The 21,912-nt window shown below is 49.4% G+C and overlaps 2 protein-coding genes and 3 non-coding genes across 9 annotated transcripts in view; 4 read left to right on the plus strand and 1 right to left on the minus strand.

Annotated features, from left to right (window-relative positions):
* LOC104556659 (CCN family member 2-like) overlaps window positions 1–310 on the minus strand; it is a 35,275-nt gene extending 34,965 nt beyond the window's left edge. For 3 of the 4 annotated variants that reach the window (XM_062014508.1, XM_062014510.1, XM_062014507.1), the window contains exon 1: window positions 177–310. The gene's annotated coding sequence lies outside the window, so the exon portion shown is untranslated. Of the gene's footprint in view, window positions 1–123 lie in introns of all 4 variants that reach the window. The other variant, XM_062014509.1, reaches the window with a different exon arrangement.
* Window positions 311–691: 381 nt separating this feature from the next.
* On the plus strand, window positions 692–16,506 carry TRNAU1AP (tRNA selenocysteine 1 associated protein 1). Of its 2 annotated transcripts, XM_062014651.1 has the most exons (10): window positions 692–823; window positions 3,487–3,563; window positions 3,676–3,773; window positions 4,545–4,644; window positions 7,348–7,400; window positions 8,005–8,136; window positions 11,210–11,329; window positions 12,597–12,759; window positions 13,535–13,568; window positions 15,112–16,506. In XM_062014651.1, exons 3-10 carry the CDS (start codon window positions 3,688–3,690, stop codon window positions 15,246–15,248), a joined length of 825 nt encoding a protein of 274 aa, XP_061870635.1. In that variant the 5' UTR covers window positions 692–823; window positions 3,487–3,563; window positions 3,676–3,687; the 3' UTR covers window positions 15,249–16,506. The 2 variants fall into 2 exon arrangements, with proteins under 2 accessions (XP_061870635.1, XP_061870634.1); XM_062014650.1 differs by lacking the exon at window positions 3,487–3,563.
* Window positions 16,507–20,098: 3,592 nt separating this feature from the next.
* LOC133627754 (small nucleolar RNA SNORA16B/SNORA16A family) lies at window positions 20,099–20,246 on the plus strand. Its single transcript, XR_009820380.1, has one exon. It is a non-coding gene; the product is annotated as a small nucleolar RNA SNORA16B/SNORA16A family (small nucleolar RNA).
* A 702-nt stretch (window positions 20,247–20,948) lies between these two features.
* Window positions 20,949–21,079, plus strand: LOC133627755 (small nucleolar RNA SNORA44). The gene has a single exon (XR_009820381.1). It is a non-coding gene; the product is annotated as a small nucleolar RNA SNORA44 (small nucleolar RNA).
* A 195-nt stretch (window positions 21,080–21,274) lies between these two features.
* On the plus strand, window positions 21,275–21,407 carry LOC133627756 (small nucleolar RNA SNORA61). The gene has a single exon (XR_009820382.1). It is a non-coding gene; the product is annotated as a small nucleolar RNA SNORA61 (small nucleolar RNA).
* Window positions 21,408–21,912: the final 505 nt, after the last annotated feature.

The raw sequence follows: 21,912 nt of genomic DNA on the forward strand, positions 1-21,912 counted from the left end.
AAATTTGGGGGTTGTTGTATTTGTCTCCTCACACATGAAACTTTGGGAGTACACAACGGGCCTCATTTTCTTGCCCCATTGAAGGGGCTGGAAACTCACTAATTAAAGGGGCTGGAAACTCACTCGGGTATGATGTGACTGTAGGAAGAGGCACTAATGGAGACCACAGTGCTGACCTGTGTCCCTCGCCAGGCCAGATCTTCTCCTGGGTAGACCTCCTCTCCTCCCTGTGGGCCTGGCCAGAGGAAGCCTCTTGTCCCCCAGCCCCGTCCCTCAGCAGCCTCACCCAGGATTGACCTGCCATGCTGTCCCATCCCTCCATCCACACCCTCAGCCCCTTTCCTCCTCCTCCTCTCTGGGAGCCCCGAATCCCTCACCTCACCCACCTCACCTCCACCCAGCCCTACTCCTCACCTCACGCCTCCTCACTGCCCCACTCCCCATCCCCTGGCCCCAAACCACCTCCCAACACCCCAAAACCCCCTCAACCGAGACCCCACCAACCCCAACCCCCTCCTCAGAGCCGCCTCCATCTTGCGCGCCGCCCCCCGCCCTGGCCGCGGTCGCTCCTCCTGGCGGCAGGGGGCGCTGCGGCGGGCCGGGGGCGCCGGCGGCGGCGGGGGCGCCGGTCTGTCCGCCCGCCGGAGGAGGCGGCGGGGCAGCGCGGGCGGCGCGGCGGAGCGGGCCGCGGGCTCGGCCTCAGCGGCGCCGGCGGCGGGGCCGGCGCCGGGGCCCGGCCCCGGAGGTGGAAATCGCGGCCCCCGTTGAACCCGCCCCGGGGCTCTGCGGGAGCAGTATGGCCGCCAGCCTGTGGATGGGGGACGTGAGTGTCCGGCCGGGACCCGCGCGGGGCTTTGTGAGGCGGGCAAGCGGGGCGGCCTGGGAGGAGGGAGGGCAGCGGCCGCGGCGGCGGGCTGGGGCGCACGGAGCGACCGACACCCTCACACGGGCTGACTGACACCCTCACACCGGCTGACAGCCTCACTCCGACTGACAGACACCCTCACACCGACCGCCCGGCTGACTGACACCCTCACACACTGACACAGCCTGACGGACCCACACACCCCCTGACACAAGCGTAAACTCCTGAGCTGGCTGACACTCTCAGGCACACTCCTGGACACGCTGGCAGGCTCAGCAGGGCTGGCACGCACACTCACACAGGCTGACACACAAGCACAAGCTCTGAGACACTAACCCCAGCCCGAGCAGTTGCACGCTGGAGACACACACACACCTCCTCAGCCTCTTTGCCTGCACTCAGCCAGGGTCACAGGCACACTCACAGCAGTGTCCCAGGCTGCCTGTGCTCACACTGGTGGGCAGACACGCTCGTGGGCACTGACGTGTTCTCACACTTCTGTGCTCTTGCTCTGTTAGGTACTTACACCCTCACTTACATACTCACAAGCCTGTATGCTTGCATGCTTCTAGGTTTGTATGCTGGCTGATACGCTCACGTGCATGTGGCCATTTAAATGCTCTGAGGCACTTCCACACTCATATGCTGGTGCTCGTGCTCACACTTAGAGGTGCTTAAGCTTCCTTGCACTTGCATGCTTGTGTGCATCTATCTGAGTATCCCTCACCACCTGCACCACACACAGGCACACCTGTGGGTGCGCTCTCCTACTTGCACACACACTCATAAGAACTTACACACCTCAATATTTCCCTCATTCCTGCCTGCACGTGCACCTGACAACACACTGACAGACATTTCTTCACCCTGGGATGTCTCTCACTGCCTAACACACAGTGTTACACAGCCCACAGTGTCCCTTCTTGTCTGTCCTTCACTCACGCTGCATACACCCTCATACTCCTGCACCTCTGTCCCTCACTGCTTCCTACTATACACAGACTCACATGTGCATGCTCACACCCAGCATATTGTAGTGCTTTGCCTGTACCTGTGTGCTCCCGTTGTGTTGTGGTGTCTGCACTGTCTGCCACTTTTATGTGGTGATACCTGCAATTCCACTGCTGTACCATAGCATCCTGGCTGCCTGCTGCATGCTTCTACACACCTGCATGTACCTACAGAGATGCATATGCAGTTCCACCTGCATATCACAATTTCCACGTTGCCTGTTACTCACACACACATCTTCCTCCAGCACCTTTTTTACAAGCTCACACCAGCACACTGTGTAGTCGTGCTTGTCAGTCTTCCTCAGTCTCATGTGTGTGTACACACAACCCAGCACATCCCTGAGGATCCCACTGTGTGCTTCTCACACACACACACACACTTTGCTATTCCATTGCACACGTACACTGACACATCAGGGACTCATCCACTGCCTGTCACTCACGCAGGCAGATTCCACTCTATTCCACCAGCATAAGGCCATCCTCTTCCTCAGTCACCTCTCTCACAAGCAAGCCACATTCACATTCACATCCAAGCACCACTCACCTGTTGCTCCATCCTGTGCACACACAGGACCACCCTGTGCATGGCACGTCTGTACCAAGCAGTGCTGCCTCCTGCTTCTGGCACATGTAACAGAGTCATTTCTGCTTTACACTCACACCTCCACCTTTTGCACACAGGAGTGCAGCCTCATCTCTCCTCTCAGACCTCACACGTTCTGCACATTCTCTCATGCAGACAAGTGCTGGAGCCACCTGGTACCTGACAGACACACAAACTCTCTTGAGCTGTCAGTTACCATGAGGCCATCTGTCATCCTCACCCAGGTGTATATATATATAGTTATATATATATGGTTATATATTTATATACGTGTTTACCCCACACCCCAGCCTTGTGTTACCCTTTCAGTTAGCTCCTTCCTTCACTTTCTGTTACACAGAGGCAACCTTTTCCCTCAGTCTCCTCCTCACAGATGTGCCCTGGATTGCAGTCCTGTTTCATACCTTACACCACACAGACAGGGGCTCACACAACACCCACCACCCTGTGCTTCCCACTCACTGACCTGCACAGAGCCATGACATGAACACCATCAGTGCACCCACCGACATGCACAGAGCCATGACATGAGCACAGTCAGTGCCCCACGTGCAGCAGGGAGCACAAAACTGCTGTGGGATGCAGTCAGAGGTCTCCCTGCCCTGCCTGTCCCCCCAGTTATGTGAGGCAGACGTGCTCAGCACATCCCCACCTCTGCACACCCCCACCTCACCTCACTGGGGGCTGTCACCCGACCTGTATACCCCCACCTCACCTCACTGGGGGCTGTCACCCGACCTTTACACCCCCACCTCACCTCACTGGGGGCTGTCACTCCACACGTGCTGCCCGTTCCTCGGGGCTGTGCCACACCTGGGTACCCCTAGTGCTGGCCCAGCCTCTGTTTGCATAGAGAGCAGGAGCCTGCCATCTCCTTATTCCCCCTGCTCCGTGTAGTGAACGCTCACTTTGTTGCTGTATGTTTCTGAGTGGCTTTTGTCCTTCTGTGAAAGCTCCCTGTTCTCTGAAATTCATGCTGTCTCTTGGGTTCCACTTTGCAGACTGTTGAGCCTGGTTCATGCATGCCTGCTGGTTTTGAGTGGCATCGACCCTCTTAAATGAGTCTTCTTTTTGAAGTGTAAGGGTAAAATACTTCTCAATAATGTTTTAACTGATGAGGGTGACATTGACACATATGCTCCTTTTTGTAGATGCTCTGATCTAACTTTGGGTTTTTCTTGCTTTTGTAGCTGGAGCCATATATGGATGAAAACTTTGTTTCAAGAGCCTTTGCCACCATGGGAGAGCTTGTACTGAGTGTAAAAATCATTCGAAACAGGTTGACAGGGTAACTGTTTATGCTTGTTCTCAGTTTGTTGTACCAGGGTGTCTGGGTTGAGCAGTTTGCACTCTGCCATCGCTGCAGGCCGGTCCACGCAGAGGGAACTTTCCCTTTGAGCTTTTCTTGCTGCCAACGGTGTGGGTATATTGCTGGTAGTAATGGAGAGGACAGTCACTGCCTCCTCAGCCTCCCCATCATCAGCCCAAGGCTGGGCCTTCACCCTGCAGTGCTTCAGTACTTGTTCAGAGTGGCATTCAGTCCCTCTGGCAGCTGCACCTCCTGGGCCAAGGCTTTGGCGAGTAGGCTGTGCTGAGCGTGGGCACCAGTGCAGCTACATGATGCTGGCAGAGGTGGGGAGTCAGACTTAGCAAAGGCAGTGTGTGAACTTTTTGAGTTCATTTGGAGTAAAGTGAGTGACTGTGCACAGGAAGTAGTTCTATATTCTTGTATATGTTGTCATTTCAGCTGTTTTACTTGGGTGGGAAGATTTATAATCGATGCAAGTAGGAAGTAAATTAACTGTGAGCAAAACTGTTTTCTGTGTGCTGACATTGACGTGGCTTACTGGTAAGTGGGGGCTATCACTTTCACTTGAGCTCCAGGATCGCTCTGCTAGCTTCTTTTTGGTAGCTAATGTTTATACTTTGAAAGCAAAAATGTTCTAAGTATTGCAGCTGTAGCACATTCCCTACCAGCTACCTAAAAACATACTATTCCTTCTCAAATGTGTTTTAAATCTGAAATCTTTCTCTCTCCTCTCCTGTGTTGTGTGTTCAGAATTCCAGCAGGTTATTGCTTTGTAGAATTTGCAGATCTAGCTACTGCAGAGAAATGTTTACACAAAATCAATGGGAAACCGCTTCCTGGTGCTACACCGGTGAGTAAATGAAACCAGCCTGTTGAGAACCTAAACTGGGAAGGAAGAGATAGTGTAGAGTCTTTGTTTTGTACAATTCCAGACAGATTCAGTAGTTAGCAAACTGGGATGCTGCTTTTCTTTAGAGTGAAAGTGATGGATGTAAAACTGCTCGTGTTCTTGCTGAGAAAATTTCTGAACCCCCCCCCAGCGCCTGGATAAAATCCAGGTACAGAGATGTGATGCTGTGGGGGTTGTCACATTTCTTAGCCTTTCTACTCTTACCAAAATTGGACTAATGAGAAACCAGAGAAGAAGGAGGGAAGTGCATCTGGAGTATCCTCACCTCAGCCCTTCCATCTCTTGATTCCTAGTTCCATGGTGCTTTCTACCAGTGCCTTTGCTGTTATATCTGGACAAGCTGAACTTGCAAATCTGTGCTGAGTGTGCAGGAAGCTTAATTTGTGAGAGAAACACGACTTTTAAGCCTCATGTTGCTCTTGGCCCTTGGCAAACAACAGTTACTGAAACGTGTGGACAGTGGAGAAAGAGCCCACTGTATCATTGCCACACATAACAAATGTCTCAGGCACACAAAAGTGAGGAAGGGAGGAAAATAAAACAGGAGGAGGTGTCGTCATAGGGGCTAATTTTAGGATGTTGACTCAAATGTGTAGTAGATGGAAATGGGATGGCTGACACAGCTGTCCGTTGTGCCCACAGGAGTTGGCTGCAGTAGCTGGAAGGACTGGTTCATAAAGCAGCTTTAGAATCACCTCAATTAGAGTAAATTGATGCCTGTTTCAGTGTGGTTAATAGCCTAAGTAGGGAACTGGGAAGCTCAAGTTGAACTCTTTGGTCAACCTTTGTGAGAGGACAGTGTCCTGTGTTAAAAGGGGCAGGTGAAGGCCTGAAGGTATCTCTTTCACCTGTCCTGTTTAAGATGTAAATCAGAGCCCATGATTAAGGGACACTAATCTGCCTAGATGCCTTCTGTAGTCACTGGAGAGACAAAGAAAGCAGCTCTTATAAAGAATAATAGCATCATTGAAGTTTGGCTTTGGGAATACCCCTCTTTATCCCCAGTTTAATTCAAAATGGGGTGTCATGTGGAGGGATGATTTGTATAACACATAGAGAGATGTCAGGTGGAGATCCAACATAATAGCCTAAATCAGTGCACTCAGCAGGCAGCTGTCCAGCTCACCTCTTGCTTTTAGGTGCCTTTTCTCTTGTTTACAGCAAACTGTGGCCCACTCTGATTTCTAAATACTGCATTAGTGCAAGGACTAAGAGAGAGCCACAAGGCTGTTGCTGTCTCTGTTTTGCAGAGTTATCATCCCCAGTTCCCATTTGAGTGGAGATACTCTCAGGTCTCTTCATTGATTTTAAACCCAAAATACTGCAATGAAGAGTCAGATCCAAGAAAACAAACCCCATTGGAGTAGTGCTTCAAAGTGGAATCTGAGTTTTGTGTCAGCTTGTAAATGGGCCACAGAAATGTTGTGTCCCACTGTGCTCCAGGGAATGCAGCCATGCAGGGAACATGATGACAGCCTAGAGTTAAGTCTTTGCTCTACTTCCCAATAATTATTCACACTATCTTTTGAGGGAAGCAGAGACATCATACAAGGTACAGGAGCAGACTAGGCACTCCACTCTACTAATGTCCCCAGCTCTAGGTTATGGACTCACAGTGCTTTCTTTGGCCAAACTCCCCTCAAGTTCTTGCCACGCCACTGTGCAGTGCAGAGGGATATCTCCTGGTGGGAGGTAGAAAAATGAGTCTGAAGCCCCTCAAGATGAGGAGGGAATCCAGCATATTTCATCCACTGTCTGAGTGAGTTCTTGCACCAATGTTCTTGTAAAAGAGTGCAACCTTGTGCTTCTTCCTCTATCAGACATCTTTCAGAGGAGAAGAGCAATTGCCATTGCACTCTGCACTGAGCCTGCTTGGGACATTGTATGCCAAGCATCAGATAAGAGTGCTTGTGGGATTGAGGCCCTTGGGATTTTGAGGCAGAAGATCAGCTGCTCCTTAGGTCTTGGACTAGAGTTCAATATGAATTGGGCAGAAGTTGCTGAACTTTAGTAGGTTGAGGATAGGAAGTTCCAGATGTGGCAATGGGCACAAATCCAGGCTCCTGGGAAACTTGTTGGAAAAATAAAGGTGCAAATCTCAGGGAGGCCTCCAGTGTCCAGTGACAGGTAACTAAAAGAAAAGCCTAAATTGTGAGTGTTACTGAATGAGCACATCACCCAGAACAAGGTATTTAGCTGTGCTTCCACACTCAGGATTGTTTCCCTTTTCCACTGTGGTGGATTCTGGTCTGCCAGGATTTGTATGTGACAAATGTCCAGTGCTCTGTGCTGTCATTTCCTTTTAAGACCTTACAATGAGAAGTCATTTAATGTTTGTTGTTAGCAGTTCTGTTTTCCTGTCTTACTTAAAGATACAAACATTTGGTGCTATGTGGGATTCACCTGTCTCTAGACAACTTTATAAACTGTTGAGATGAAGATAGATCAAACCTCTTGGTGCAGGTTCTTTGGTGATTTTCCTTGTTACAGCTGTACTGATAGCTGAGATATCTGGCCTGATGGCTTTGAAACTCTGCCACCATTAACTTCTGTAAAATCAGCTTAGTGGATTTGTTTTTTCCTAATTGTTTGGATTCACCTGAGACCCTTTGGATGTTTGAACTCATTTTTACCTCATTTCAGGCAAAGCGATTTAAACTGAATTATGCAACGTATGGAAAACAGCCCGACAACAGGTAAATGCTCCCCATTTCCATGTTAAATTTTGCCTGCTTGATGTCTCTTTATCAATTGCCTTGCAAAGAATATTCAAAATCTGTTAAGCCAATAAGTTCATCATCAGGCTTCAGCAGGGGGAGGACAGCTTAGACTGCCTCTCAGTTTTATCCTTCTCCTTTCGTGTGGCACAGCAGGTTGGAGCCGTTTGAAGTCATTTCAGCTTTGTAGCTTCAGAATGTCTAATTCAAGGATTATCAGCTAAAATCAATACATTGGAAACAGCAAATCTATAAATGAGACATTTTCTTGCTGTGTTAGAAATCCAGAGATACCCTGTGAGAACCAAGCAATGAAATTACCCTTCAGTAAAAAGCAGTGTTGAGTAGGTTGGTTGTGCTGCTTGAATTCACTTGAAAAAGCTGTGTCAGTACAAATTTTAGTCACCTAAGCAACCTAACTAGTGTCACTTTATCCATGAAGTGGTCTTTATGCCACTTTTCTCTGAAGTCCAATGTTTAGGCTGAATGTTAGCTGTCACTCAGCTCATGTTAGCTGTCACTCATGCCTCTTCTGTTTTTAATCTGTGATTGTGCTTAAAAAGTTTTCTTTTGATTTCTTTAGTCCAGAATATTCACTTTTTGTGGGAGACCTGACTCCTGATGTGGATGATGGCATGTTATATGAATTTTTTGTTAAAGTTTATCCATCGTGTAGAGGTGGAAAAGTTGTTTTGGACCAGGCAGGAGTATCCAAGTAAGTCCCATTTAATTCATTCTTTTCTTTCATGTCACAACAACAACAAATCACACAGGGAAGGTGTAATACAGCGAGGGGAAAAGAGTAGTTGTATCAGATTAGATTTTAGCAATCTGAAAGTACAGTGGGTTTGGAACATTCAATAACAGTGTGCTCAGGTTTTGATAGTCCCCACAGTGTATGGTCACTTCTCTGTCTGTGTGATGCCTTTTGTGTGTTGGCAGGATGTTGCTGCACTTCTGCAAGTGATGAAAAACATCTATATCATCTTGAATCTCCTGGACTCTGGGATGGGATTGTGCTTTTACGCAGTACTCATCAGTCTTTAGGCTATTGAGTGTATGTTCCTGTGAAAGCTTTACAGGTTTTTGTTTCAAATAGGGTAGGGCAAGCAAAGCTATGATTCATTGACAGGTACTTCATAGCTGCCTTGTTCATCTTCACTGGAAAGGGCTTGCCAACAGCAGATGTCAAAAAGTCAGATTTCTTAACGCTGTTAAAACATTTTCAGAACAGCAGAAAACAAAACTGTCTTTTCCTAGGAGAGGGAGCAGTTGGTGAGCATCTCTGTTTACAAAACAGAATGCAGCTTGAGTCAAATACAGTTTTGATACAATACCTGTGAGAATGTTGTGATAACACTCAGGATATGGCTGTAGTTCTCCCTTCTTTCTCACATAAGGTTTCTCAGTCTTAGATGTGTTGGTTTGAAGGGACCTCTGGAGATCTCTGGTCCAACTTCCCACACCAAGCAGGATTGCTGCCAGTGCTACATCAGGTCAGCCCTAAATTGTGTAGCCTGGAAAACCTCCCAAGATGGGAGATGATACAGACTGTCTGGGCAGCCTGTTCCAAAGCTACACCCTAGTAATGAAGGCTCTTCTTTATGTGCAACCTGAACCTCTTGCAGAGCTGCTCAGTCACTCTGGCTGTTAGGTACTCATGCTGTTCCTGCCACCTCACCCAAGAGTGACACTGCCAGGGTGGACTCTGCATGCCTCTTCCTCCACAGAGGGGTAAACTCAGCTTGTTTTGCTGCATCTGCTTCAATCTCTGTCTACAGAATTGGTGTTAGGTCATTTGGGTTGAGCCATTGGTTGGGATTTGGGGACTGTTCATCAGTGCAGAGCTCAGGGAAAGGGGATCTGTGGCAGCTTGAGAAGTGGGGAGGAGCATGGACTTGAAGTCCTGTTACTGGGAAGAGCAGAGCTGTCTCCCCTAGCAGTGTCAGGGTGTTGCTGCCAGGGGCTTTGTTGTGACTTGTGCAGTTACTCAAAGCTGAGGCAACTGCAGGTGTGATGCGAGTGGACGTGCCTAGTGAAGCCCTGGCCCTTCCAGGGAAGGCCTCCTCCCAGCACCTCTTGCCTACGCAAGAGAGGAGCTTGGAGCCTGATACCATAGTGCTGTTCCTGCTTCTTTGCTTTCTGCTGAGGGTGCAGGCTGGAGGGGCTTTATCCTAACTGCAGGGGCTTTATCCTAACTGCAGGAACAGGACAGAATGTCTGCCAGGGAGATTCTGGCCACCAAGAAACAGTTTCTTGATGGGTTTTCTCTTGTAGTAAACCTGGTTAGCCATTGGTGTGGAGAAACTATCTGGGAAAGCTGGAAGAATCATTGTCTCCCTTGCTGCACCCAACATCTGTTCCTGTATACTACATGCAGCTCTTGATCTGCCTGTCCTTGTCCTGGCACTGTTACTGCTCCTGGTTTCACTGACACACTCCAAAAGGCTGCAGGATTCTTTGTAGCAGCTTGTACACCCCTGTCTGGGAATACCTCAAACTGACTTAAAAGCTGACAGGCTGTTTGCCACAGTCCTTTGGCAGAGGGCAAGTCCAACAGGATGTGCACTCATGTAGAGTTTTGCTCTTGCTCAATTATCCAGTCTATGTGTAGATAAGCCTGAGCTTTGATTTGGTCCCAGGCAGGAGGAGTGCACAGACAAACATGCATGTATGTGTAAAAATATAGACTTGCACTTGTGTGTGTAGGGACTGCATGTTCTAGGGCACAAACTGCTCTGGAATAGCTTCCAGCATGGACCTACTACAAGTTCTAGGTGATGCCACTTTCAAAATAGCGTGTTACTTGGTGTTTAAGAGTTCCCACAGAATAGGTAATACGCTGTAAATCTACACCCTTGCTTGCGGCTCGTTCTTTTCCCCAGGTGGACAAGCCCTTTCCCTCCCAAACTCCTTCCTTCACCTACATGGATGCCTCTTTCCCTCCCACACCTATGTCTTTGATCTTTCTGCTGCGTGAGGCAGCCCATCCCATCCTGGGATTCTGGCACTGCCCTCTTAGATGCTGTTGCATTGCTTCTGACTCACACAGCATCAGAATCCCACGCAAAGGACCTTTAGGGTTGGAGGGGAATTAATACTTTGCATCTGTACAGCACTGCCAGCACCACAGTGAAGGGTTGCTACAGAGTCAAGGGGCTGCTGCCTGTGTGCTGTCCCTCTTCAAGTTGTGCTGTCAGAGCAAGATTTAGCAACTGGAAGTTAAGAGCTTGTTTTCAGGTCCAGTGTTGATGGTGCTGATGGGGCCATGCCAGTGATAGGAATGACAGCAAGCTGATTTGAGTATTTTCCTGTTGAAAGAAGGACTCTCAGTTGATGTTACTTTAGAAAAGCAGTGTTTTCCTTCCCAGAGGGGCACTTGTAGATAGAAGCAGTGCTTATGTCTTGTCAGTCCTGTGCTGACTTGTGACTGTTTAGATTATCAGTATCCTCCCGGGGTAGATTCGAGCCTTTGCTACTCTTCATGCATTTGAACATGTCTTGTGTCAGCTCACTTCCAGTTCCCCAGAATCCACTGGCACGAGAATGACTTGACTTTTTGTCAAGCCCTTGAACAGATGTACAGTCTCAAGCCTTGTGCAAAAGCAAGTGGAAGGCAGAATCATTTCACCTCTCCTGAAAGCAGAGACAGCCCCAGTGGAAGTGTTTCATTTGCTGTCTCCTTCCAAACCCGTTTGACTTTGCTCTAAACTTTCTTAAACCAAGTGACATGACTTTCCCTTCTTTTCTTTTTTGCTCTTAACATGAATTCTTCTGTGTCTCTGCAGAGGTTATGGCTTCGTGAAATTCACGGATGAGCTGGAACAGAAGAGAGCACTGACAGAGTGTCAGGGAGCCGTGGGCTTGGGCTCCAAACCCGTACGCTTGAGTGTGGCTATACCAAAAGCGTGAGTATAAGAGCAGCCAGACGTTCCTATCAGAGGAACTGAAGAAAGAAACATCTAACATTTGACCAAGATGAAGCATTTTGCACTGTTTTTAACTGTCCACATGACTAAATATCACTGTGTTTGAGTGTGATTATCTTCTGAAGTGTACGTTCCTTTGCGTTAAATGGAAATGAATCTGCTTGTTGATTTCTGGATGGCAAAGCTCAATTACCTTGCTAATTCTATTATAATGTCTACTAAATATAAGTCTTTTGGGGCAGAGATTAACTTTTTTTTCTGTGTTTGTTCAGAACCTGATACAATGAGATCCTGCTCTGACTTGGGGCTCGTAGCACTAGGGTAATACGAATAATAGTAATTGCTCCCTATTTGAATAATATTGAGATTTTCAGTGGCCTCAGTGGGGGGAGGGATAAGGAAAAGCAGAAAAAAAGGGATGAGAAGATTGATGTTTCCCTCTTCCTACTTCTCACTGATTCCATCATAAGACATAGCTTGATGTGTGATGTATTTTCATTTTCAAACAGTATTTGTCATCTCATTATTTCAAGTCTTGGTAGCCAGGTGTGATCCCTAGATCCTTGGGAACACTGCCAACTTTATGGCAAGGAATGGGAACTTTAGTCAGCTCCTGGGATGGTTTATTTTCATTTTTTTAATTGCTTGTAGTCCTTTTTACTTCATGAGCTCTTCCAATTTGAAGACCACCCAGTTCAGTGAGAATGGGGCCAACGAGTCATCACTTGAGCTTCTGTACCATAGTGCCAGAAGGGAAAGGTTTTTGTCCATCCTTATTAAAGAAAACCCCAGTTCTTTTTCAAGGCTCTAAGTCTTTAACTCTTCATGTAAAGCAAGACTTGATACCTTTGTCTCAGGAAGCTGCACAGTACTGTACCTCATCCTATTTATCAGAAGGAAAAAGAGACCCAGAAATCTGGATCGTGGTTCAGGATTGTTCTAAACTGAGGCTCATAGTCCTGAACCCTTCCCAAAGACAGGAAGTGATGCTAAAATAACAGATTAAAGAAGGAAAGCAGTGTTTATTAGTGAAGAGGAATATGAATACAGAAAGGGGTGATAAATTTACACCACTGATTTATTTCTGCAAATATATGCAAATGATAAATACTGCTGCAGTAAATAGTGACTCTATTTTAAATGTGCATGTTAGGCTAAGCCTTGCTGAGGTACCACATTGGATTTTAAGCTATTTCACTGCTTGTCTGTATTATTTACAACTTATTCCTGCTTTATTTTCTTTAAGTAATCGTGTGAAACCAATGGAGTACAATCAGATGTACAACTATAATTATAACCAATATTACCAACAATATCACAACTACTATGCCCAGTGGGGCTATGACCAGAACACAGGGAGTTACAGCTACAGCTATCCCCAGTATGGATACACACAGAGCACGATGCAGGTAGGGCAGCACAATGGCTTCTCTTCCCAGGGGTCTGTCAGCACAGAGCAGGACATAGCTTACAAAGCAGCCATGGGCATGTTCTGACTGCAAGCCTCAGGGTCTTAGTATAGCTACTTGATGAGGAAGCAAAACTGTTTGGCAGAATGAAGCTGGGGAAGGGGCTGGAGCACAAGTGTGCTGGGGAGCAGCTGAGGGAGCTGGGGGTATTCAGCCTAGAGAAGAGGAGGCTGAAGGGTCACAGCAGCACTCTCTGACACTCTCTGACAGGAGGCTGCAGGGAGCTGGGGATCAATCTCTCCAGCAATGAATAACATAAGAGGAAAGGAGCTCAAGTTGTCCCAGGAGAGGTTTAGATTGGAGCTGAGGCAGAACTGTTTCCCTGAGAGGGGTGTGAGCCCCTGTGCCAGGCTGCCCAGGGAGCTGGGGCAGTGCCCAGCCCTGGAGGGATCCCAAAGCCGTGGAGCTGAGGTGCTGAGGGCTGTGGGTCAGTGCTGGGCTGGGCAGGGTGAGGGCAGGGCTGGGACTGCAGCAGCTTCAAGGGCTTTAACAACCAGAATGATTCTGTGATTCTATGAACTGCTGCCTCTCTTAGAAGTCTTGTGTGGGATCTCCCCATGGAGTCTGTTGGGAGTGGAGCACAAGGCTAATGTGTGAGGAATTCTGTTTTAATCCAACAGATATTAAAGTCAGTGTATGACAGTAGTAATCAACAGATGATCCCAAAAGCAAAGATCAATATCTGCAGTCTTAAGGGCTTTGTTTTTCCTTGCAGACATATGAAGAAGTTGGTGAGGATGCATTGGAAGGTATGTTTCTCAGATTCTGTGTTGAAGTTGTTTGTTCTGTGCTGATCACAGACAGTCTTTCTCAAGCTGGCCCTTAATTTCAATGTATAACTTGTCTTTATCACTGAGTAAATCTCAGGGCATTTGAATTCACTGGCATTGTGATTTTCGTCTTCTATAGCACTCAAACTTGTATCTTCTTTTTTGTTACCTTTTCTGGTATGCTGCAAAAACAATGTAGATATTCTTTGTTCTGTAAAACCTTAGAGCCCCGAGTTCTTCACTGTGCTTTTAGTTTAGCAAAAGAAGTCATATCAGATAGCACACTGATAAAATATCTGCTTGAAATGGGCCACAAAACCACGTTGGGGTTTTAGATAGACGTCCAAGCAGGTTTCATTTATTGAGGCAAGAAGAGAACCGTTTTGTGCTGCATTTCTGTCTGCAGTGGAATGTGCACAGAAAAAATTGCAAGTCCCATGGTAACAGTAGAGAGCAGCTGGGTCCTTCCCAGGATCCATAGGTGTCAGTAATGATGTCAGTGAGGAGATCCTTGATGGCTTTGAAAAGCATTCCAGGAGAGTTTTCCTTTCCCTGAAACTAAACCACCAGTAAAGTAGTTGGAATGTCTCTGGGGTGGCTTTTTCTCTGAATTAATATCTTGAAATCTATAGGAAGCTCAAACAATGTATTGCCAGTGTGTCATTCCCTGAGCTTGATTCTGTTCTCCTGTGCTGTGTTATGAAACACTGCAGCTGGAACAGGACGAGTCCACCAGCGTTTGGTCCCTCATGTGTGCTCCTGTTTTTCCACTGAGTCAGCTCTTTGCTTTGTACTCTGAGGTTGGACACTGACTGACCTCTGTGGCTGTGCTGCTCTGATAACCTGAGTTTTAGGTTAGGGGAGTGAGATTTACATCCTGCAAGTGCTTTGAGGAGTGTGGTGAGTGGATTAATGTGAAAAGTGTGCGTTGGTAGCAGCAGAATCATCCCACTGGGCTGCTCTCCAGCTCCAAAATGCTTTACAAATGTCTCTTCCACCTGTGAAGCAGGGGATGTGTTGATAGGTAACACACTGAGTGTCCCTGGCACTTTGGGTACTGACTGTGAAATGCTTTGAGGTGCCTGAGGCTTTGGCAGATGAGCTGTGGTGACTTGTTGCAGCGTAAGCCATGACTATCCCCTCACCATCCACTCTGAGCCCAGAGTGGGGCGAGCAGAACAGAGCGGGTGCCTCCACTTTGCACCCCGGTGCCTTAGTGTCAACCCCCCTTCTGTGGCAGTTTAGGGGGCTGCCCTGGACTGCAAGGTGCAGATATGCCTTCTCTCTGTTAACTCTGCTGTGAGGGTGACCACCACTGGAAAGAGGGACAGCTTTGGATGTAGTTATTTTGAACCCTGTTGCAGAAAGATTTCCTGGGGCGAATGTACTCCGCTTCATGGTTGGGCAAGTGCTGGGAGTGTTTTGTCACTCCCCCTACAATAAAACTAACAAGTTTATGAGGTGTTTCCAGGATTTTTCCCTAACACATCTCATCTGTGACTACTTATCTTCCCACCTTTAGATCCAGCGCCTCAGTTAGACGTCCACGAAGCAAACAAACAGTTTATGGAGCAGAGCGAAGAGCTCTACGATGCCTTGATGGACTGTCATTGGCAGCCTTTGGACACTGTCTCCTCAGAGATTCCAGCTGTGTTATAGCCTCGTTGCTGAGGCCCCGTGGCCGTGTGACAAACCTGCACCCGGAGGGATGCCGAGGTAGCCGGGGGTGGCCCTTTCCCCACCCAGGGCTGGGACGCGGAAGCCTGGGAGGACCGTGGCCTCCTCTGCCCGGAACGAGGACCGTGAGGAGCACCGTGGTGGCTTCTGTCCGTGGTGAAAGTCAGGACTGCAGCAGTTTTTATTCCTTTTTTTGTCTTGAAATGAACTCTTAATACTTATTGGGAAATGTAATTTATAAACTTCCAAGGAGGTGGCACAGGGGAAAGACTCTGCTCCGACATACAATAAAGAAGTTGGTCTTTTAAGTAAAATGACCCTTTGCATTTTGGTTCCTGCCCCTCTTTCTGTTTTGCTGCCCATTTAACTTGGTACAACTCTCCTGTATGTCTTGATTTTTTTTTAAAACAATCATTGTTGGAGGCCACTAAAATGTCTCAAAAGCTTCCTGGTGACTGGGTAAGGTTGCTGTAACTCGAGCACAGGAAAGAACTGTGTAAGATGAAAGCTCATGTTATGTTTAAGCTGTGATCTTGAGCTGGTGAATATAGCTCAGTGTTCTTAAACAATCTACCTGAAGAGCATTTTGGAGAGTAAAGACAGAAAGGAGCATTATCAAACCACCACAGATCACTGCCTTCTCTCTGGTCAGCACATTTGGCTTGCTCCTCCTCCTGTGTCCGAGGAAATCATTCCCCATCAACCGAGCAGCTGAAAAACACTTCCACCAGTGACCTCATCTAAATGTTATTTCATGTATCATGCCTTTTCTTTTCCTCCTGGTGGATACACCTCGATGGTCTCCTGGAGATGCTGAGATGTGACGGCATCTTCCACTGTCCTGGCGGAGCGAGGGTGGGGACACAGAAGATCTTGCAGCAAAAACGGGTCAGAGATGTATTGTGCAACAAATTGTTGCAAACCTGGAAAGTGGTTTTCTACTGGATGTTGTATAAGCTGGATCAACTAGCAATATATTTAAGCTAATATTATGGTTGCATTGGAGGTGAAAGGAGAAACAATAGCACTTATGTACGTGTTATAAAGCCCGTGTCAGGCTTTTGTGCCTTAAACTCTTTGGAGAAATAGGAACAGATGAACTACCTGTAATAAATGTCTATCCAAGAAACAGTTTGGTAACTGAAATTGCTACTGCAAAGCATTGAGTTGCCTCCCTACCCATGTTGATGCAGAGATTTGCCACAGAGTTGAAATCCTTTGATAAAGCCTACTTCTGTTACACCTTTGTTTGTGTCCATAATTGCCATGAATGGCAGTCTGTGGGCTCCCATCAGTGTGCTGGGCGTGTGAGGGGAAGGGTGATGTGTGCTGGAGGGCTGCACTCCTTGAGCAAGGGGAGCTCAGGTGCTGCTGGAGCTCTGCCTTGTCGTCTGCTGCCAGCCCTTCCCTCCTGCTGTGCATCTGTTGCTGTTGTCCTAACCTTCAGTTCCTCTGAATTCAAGGAAACCAACGTTCCCTGTGTGTGCTGGCAGTGATGTGGAGGCAGCAGAGGAGTGGAAGGCAGCAGAGTGCTTTTTGTCTTCTAACAGTCAGCTCAGATGGTGCCTCCCCTTCTTGAGAAGAGCCTGTTCAGTAAAGTGGCATTTCAGAGGTGATGTAAAGAAGGATTTTTATGTTCTGCTGTTCAAACTCTTTCTGTGCTGTAGCTGTTATCCCCTGTATTCCCTCCCTGCTCCTCTTGGACTTGTCCTTCCCCAGCCCCCTAAATTCTAGCTTTGACAATGCAGCACTCCTCATTTGCTGCCTACTTTATCAACATGAATTTGTCAATTGGCTGCTGCCCCTGGAACACTTCCTGGCACAGGGATGAGGCCTGTCCAGCCCAGGGGAGCACAGAGCAGCACACCCACAGCCAGGAACCCTGTGGCAAAACCATTTTGCTCTCTGCTTTTGTGTTTGTGGTGGAAAGAAAGTTGGTAACGATCAGGCCAAGCCCTCATATCCCCTGGCTTCTAGAAGACCTGTCTACAGACAGAGCCTTGTGTGGAGATCTACAGACAGACCTTTTGTGGAGAGCAATTTGGGAGGATTTAACCCAGCAAAGATTTACCTCTGATGCCCATTGACTGGTGCTGCAGAGCTTAAAATAGCTCCTGCCTTTCATTTTAGGAGAGAGGTTGGCATCAGGCTTTGGGCCACATTGCCTTGATGTGTGAGCCAGGCTTCTGGGGTGCTTTGGGAGAGTCTGGGCCAATGTTGTCTTGAGCTGTTCATCTCTCTGTGGTTTGGGGTTTTTTTCCTGTGTCTCACTGATTCATCTTAATGTTCATTGTCAGGTCCCAGCCATTATTGCAGCACCTGAAGCACAGAGGAGGCTTCCATGTGGAGCTACAAAACATCCAGTCACCTAGATTTTGTAGGGTTTGTGCTTTGGGATCCAAGTTAAACAGAGTGTGGGATTGTTGTTTCCCATGGATGGCTGCAGGAAAAGCCCTGAGTAATTACCATTTAGTGTAAGACAAGATGAAAGACAAGGACTCCATGGAGTAAGGTAAATTCTGCTTTTATCTTTATGAGCTAAAGGCAAGAAATGGAAGGCAGGTGATACCACAGCTCCCTGGCATTATGTAATTCTGGAAAGTTGCATCCGGACCTGTGACTGGGATGAAGAAACCTTTTGCCTTTCAGCACACAGCCTTTCCCAGTCATTCCAGAAATGACCCCAGCCTCCTTACTGTGTTACTTGATGAAGGTGTGATGATCCAGGTTAGATGACTCTCTTCAGGGACTCCCAGAGCAGCGTTTGAGCCACATAGACTGAGAAGTGTTTCACCAGCTGGAAAGCCCTGGCTGCTGCTGGCTGCTGGTGTGAGCTGCCAGGCTGCAGGGTGGCCCCTTGCTCTTACCCTGTGTTTAATTAAAAGCTTGACAGTGAACATCAAGGGTGGCCTGGGGGAGATTCTGACTGGTTCCAGTGGGCTGAGGAGGCTGAAACTGTTTCTTCTGCTCTGGACCAGGGTGGCCCCGTGGCGGGGTTGAGGGGCCTGGGGTGAGGTTTTCCCTCTGTGTGTGTGATGAGAGAAAACTCCTGTTCTTTGGACTGGTTTCAGGAGACAGGTTCATGTCTCACATACCAAGAGGTACCCAGCACCCTCAGATATTGCTCTGCATGTTTGATCTTTGCATGCTCCCTTTCTCATTACTGCCTCACTAATCCCCAGCTCTGCTAAACAAGAGCTGAATGGAATCTTTCCCTTCCAGCCTTGCTATCTCCCAGTGCATCTTGTAAAGTGTACTGGATGCACCAGTTTCTGGATTGAACCTGGGATTTGCTTAGACATGAAATGAATTCGATGGCAGGACAAGGGATGAATTGTAAATGCAAAAGCTCCATGGAGGAACTGATGGAGCCAGGTCAGAAAACAGCCCTGGTAATGTTTGCTTCACCTTTGGGGCTGGCTGGAGCATTTTGTTCAGAAAATGTGCTTTTTTTTGCCCCAGGTTTCTGTGCCTTTCTTCCTTAGGAGTTATTGCCAGTCAAAGTGGTTTTTCCAAAGGCAGTCACTTTTGTCAGATGGGCTTTGGGGGTGCTGCTTGGTGCTTTCTCAGATGTTATCATGCTGCTGCTGCTGCTGCTGTAAACTTCCCAGGGTCAAAGCAGGAGTGGGTAAGGCAGGTGCAAGGGAACGAAGGCTCTGCCCAGCCAGGGCTTGTCTTCTCCCTTCAGCACCAGGATCCGTGAGATGCTGCAGGTACAAAAACCCGCCTCCATCGCTCAATTTCTCCTCCCTTTTCCTCACTGTTAGTTTTTGGGAGTGCTTCACTGTGTGTTGTCTGCTCCCAGCTGTCTGATGGTGGGAACTGCAGCCTCTTCCAGCGCCTGAGGCTCCCAACCAGACCCAGAGGTATCAGCAGGGCTTCCCTGACCTCGAGCACCACAGACATGCAGTGGGATTTTCTCTACTCCTATTTGCATCTCCATCCATCTTCTCAGGATGGGTTGAGGTCTATTGAACATCTCTGGAGTTCAGTGTAGCTCTTGGGGGCTTCTCCCCATTTAGCATTTGGAAGGTTCTCTTCCCAAACCCTTCATGCTTACTGTGGTTTGACTATTTCTGCCATACTCCCAAGGGTGGGGTGTTCCCCTTCCCCCTTGAAAAGAGAGGAAGTAGAAAAAACTTCACCTTTGTGAAGAGCAACCCCTGACATGCACCTTGCAGGAAGAAGGAAAGAGAAGTTGTCCTTGTGCTGTGTAGACTGGAGATTTGGGGTGGGAGGTGAAGCACAGCTCACCCCAGTTCAAGTGGGGGGGTTGCAGATCATGGTCTTGCTGCTTTGCGGGAGGAAATGCCCCTTTCTACCCTCCTGCTGTCAGTTTATCCTTTGGGGAGTGGGGAAGAGTGGGATGGGATGGGATGGGATGGGATGGGATGGGATGGGATGGGGTGGGGTGGGGTGGGGTGGGGTGGGGGTGGATGACCTGGAATGACCTGGCAGGATGGCGGGGGGTGGCGGCAGCGCGAAATACAACTCCCAGAAGGCTCTGCGGGAAAATCCGGCCCCGACAGCCAATCAGCGCCCGCGCTGCCGCCCTATAAAGTGCTCCCTCGGGGTTCTTTCGTTCTCTGTCTGATGGCGGCTGTGGAGCGCGTTGGTCGGTATGGCTTGGGGACAATCCGCCGCCATCCACCCTCCTCCGGAGCTCTCCCGCTGCCCGGCTCCACCGCATCGTCTTCCCTCGGGCTCCGCGCCCTGGCGGCGGCGTTTCGGGGCGCTGCGATGGGCAGCGCGGGCGGGAGGGCCGTGCTCCCTCCGGCCTAGGCCGCGCCCGGCGCGGGTGAGTGCCCTCGGCAGCGGGGCGAGTTCAGCACCCCCGGCCCTATCGAAGCTGCGTCTGTCTGGGTGCTGTGGCAGATGCAGTCAAAAAGGAGCCGAGAGCGAAGGGTTCTTTTTCCTCGACGGTCGCCGCTCAGTTTGAGCCTCTGTAACTGTCCGGCAACATTGCGGGAAAATACATGGCCCGGCGCTGAGGGGGCCGGGTGCGCTGCGCCCTGGCTGTGGCGGCAACTGGGGGCGGGGGTCGGAGCTAAGCGGCTCCCCCAAATACCCCCCTGCCTCCGGGGTCCGAGCTGGTGCCCAGGGAGGGAATGGGTGTCTCGGCTTTTCTGTCACCTACGCGAAGCTCACGACTGTTTTCTTCGCCAGCAGCGCCGTGGCATGGAGAGTGAGCCCTGTGCTCGGGATGGATGGTGATGGCCTCAGCCCTGCTGCGTTGGGCAGGTGAGGTGGGTGAGCCAGGCTCTGGGCTTTGCCTTTGCAGCCATGGCAAGAGGAAGGGGCCTTAAGTTGTTCATGGGGGGCTTGAGATTGGAGCTGAGGCAGAACTGTTTCCCTCAGAGGGGTGTCAGCCCCTGTGCCAGGCTGCCCAGGGAGCTGGGGGAGTGCCCAGCCCTGAAGGGATCCCAAAGCCGTGGAGCTGAGGTGCTGAGGGCAAGGGATCAGTGCTGGGCTGGGCAGGGCTGGGACTGCAGCAGCTTCAAGGACTTTTAACAACCCAAACCATTCCATGACTTCAACTCCCCTTATTTCTTGCTCTGCTGAGATCTCACACTGGTGGGACACAAGGACTTCCCAGTGTCACTGGGTCTGAACCAAACGGATCCAAAGGCTGTAGGTGACTCTGCTTTCACCCTGGAGCTGTACCAGAGCTCTCTGGTGCCTCTGCATGTTTATCCAAGAGCTGTGGTTCGATCCCATAGCTGCAGCTCTCCAACAACATGCCAGAGCAACGGGAAGGTCTTTGACTGCTGGGCCTCCTTTGCCTCTTGCTGTCACTCGCCCCTCCTACACACGTTCAGGAGTTGGGGTGGCTGTGGGGAGGTGGTGCTTTGTGAGGGAGGGCTGGCAGGGCTGTGTGCTCTCCTCACTGCTGCTGCTGCAGTGGTTTCTGATGGGGGTGATTTCCTTCCAGGGCTTTCGGTGTCAGAGCTCGGCTGCAGCTGCATCAGGTGAGAGCATCGTGCCCTCCCCAGGCCTCTCAGGCCCTGGCCCTCCTGATCCCTTTCCCATCAGATCTGAACACCGGTCTTGTGGTCGAAAAAGGAGGAAAAGTACAATTCCAACTGGCCTCAGCCTCTCTGCAGGTGCAGTCCTGCTCTGAGGGGCCAGGGGGAAGACAGCTCTGCCTTGGCTTTGGGAGTGGAAACCCCCTTGGGCAGGAGAAGGGATGAGTGTTGGCTGTGAGGGTTTGTGAGATCGGTTGTGGGGGCTGGATTTGTCAATTGAAGGCTCCCAAGATGCTGCAGGGATGGAACATGTGTGTGAGGAGGAAAGGTTGTGGGTCCTGGGGCTGTTCAGCCTGGAGAAGAGAAGCCTGAGCTCAGGGGCACCTCAGCAACACTGATCAGCACCTAAAGGGTGGGTGTCAGGAGGATGAGGCCAGGTTTTGTGGTGGCCAGTGGCAGGACAAGGGGTAACAGGCACAAGCTGGAACACAGAAAGTGCCACTGGCACAGGAGGAGAAAGTCCTTTGGTGCTGAGGTGAGGGAGCCCTGGCCCAGGCTGCCCAGGGAGGGTGTGGAGGCTCCTTCTCAGGAGGTTTCCAACCCCACCTGGACATGTTCCTGTGCCCCTGAGCGAGGGGAACCTGCTGTAGCAGGGGCTGGGCTGGATGAGCTCTGCAGGG

This window comes from Colius striatus, chromosome 24 (assembly GCF_028858725.1).
Source record: "Colius striatus isolate bColStr4 chromosome 24, bColStr4.1.hap1, whole genome shotgun sequence".
NCBI classification, from domain to species: Eukaryota; Metazoa; Chordata; class Aves; order Coliiformes; family Coliidae; genus Colius; species Colius striatus.

Coding starts and splice junctions, on each gene's coding strand:
- TRNAU1AP (XM_062014650.1), top strand. CDS start 797: ATGGCCGCCAGCCTGTGGATGGGGGAC. Junction 12,760..13,534: donor ACACACAGAGCACGATGCAG/GTAGGGCAGCAC, acceptor TTTTCCTTGCAG/ACATATGAAGAAGTTGGTGA. Junction 13,569..15,111: donor TGGTGAGGATGCATTGGAAG/GTATGTTTCTCA, acceptor TCCCACCTTTAG/ATCCAGCGCCTCAGTTAGAC.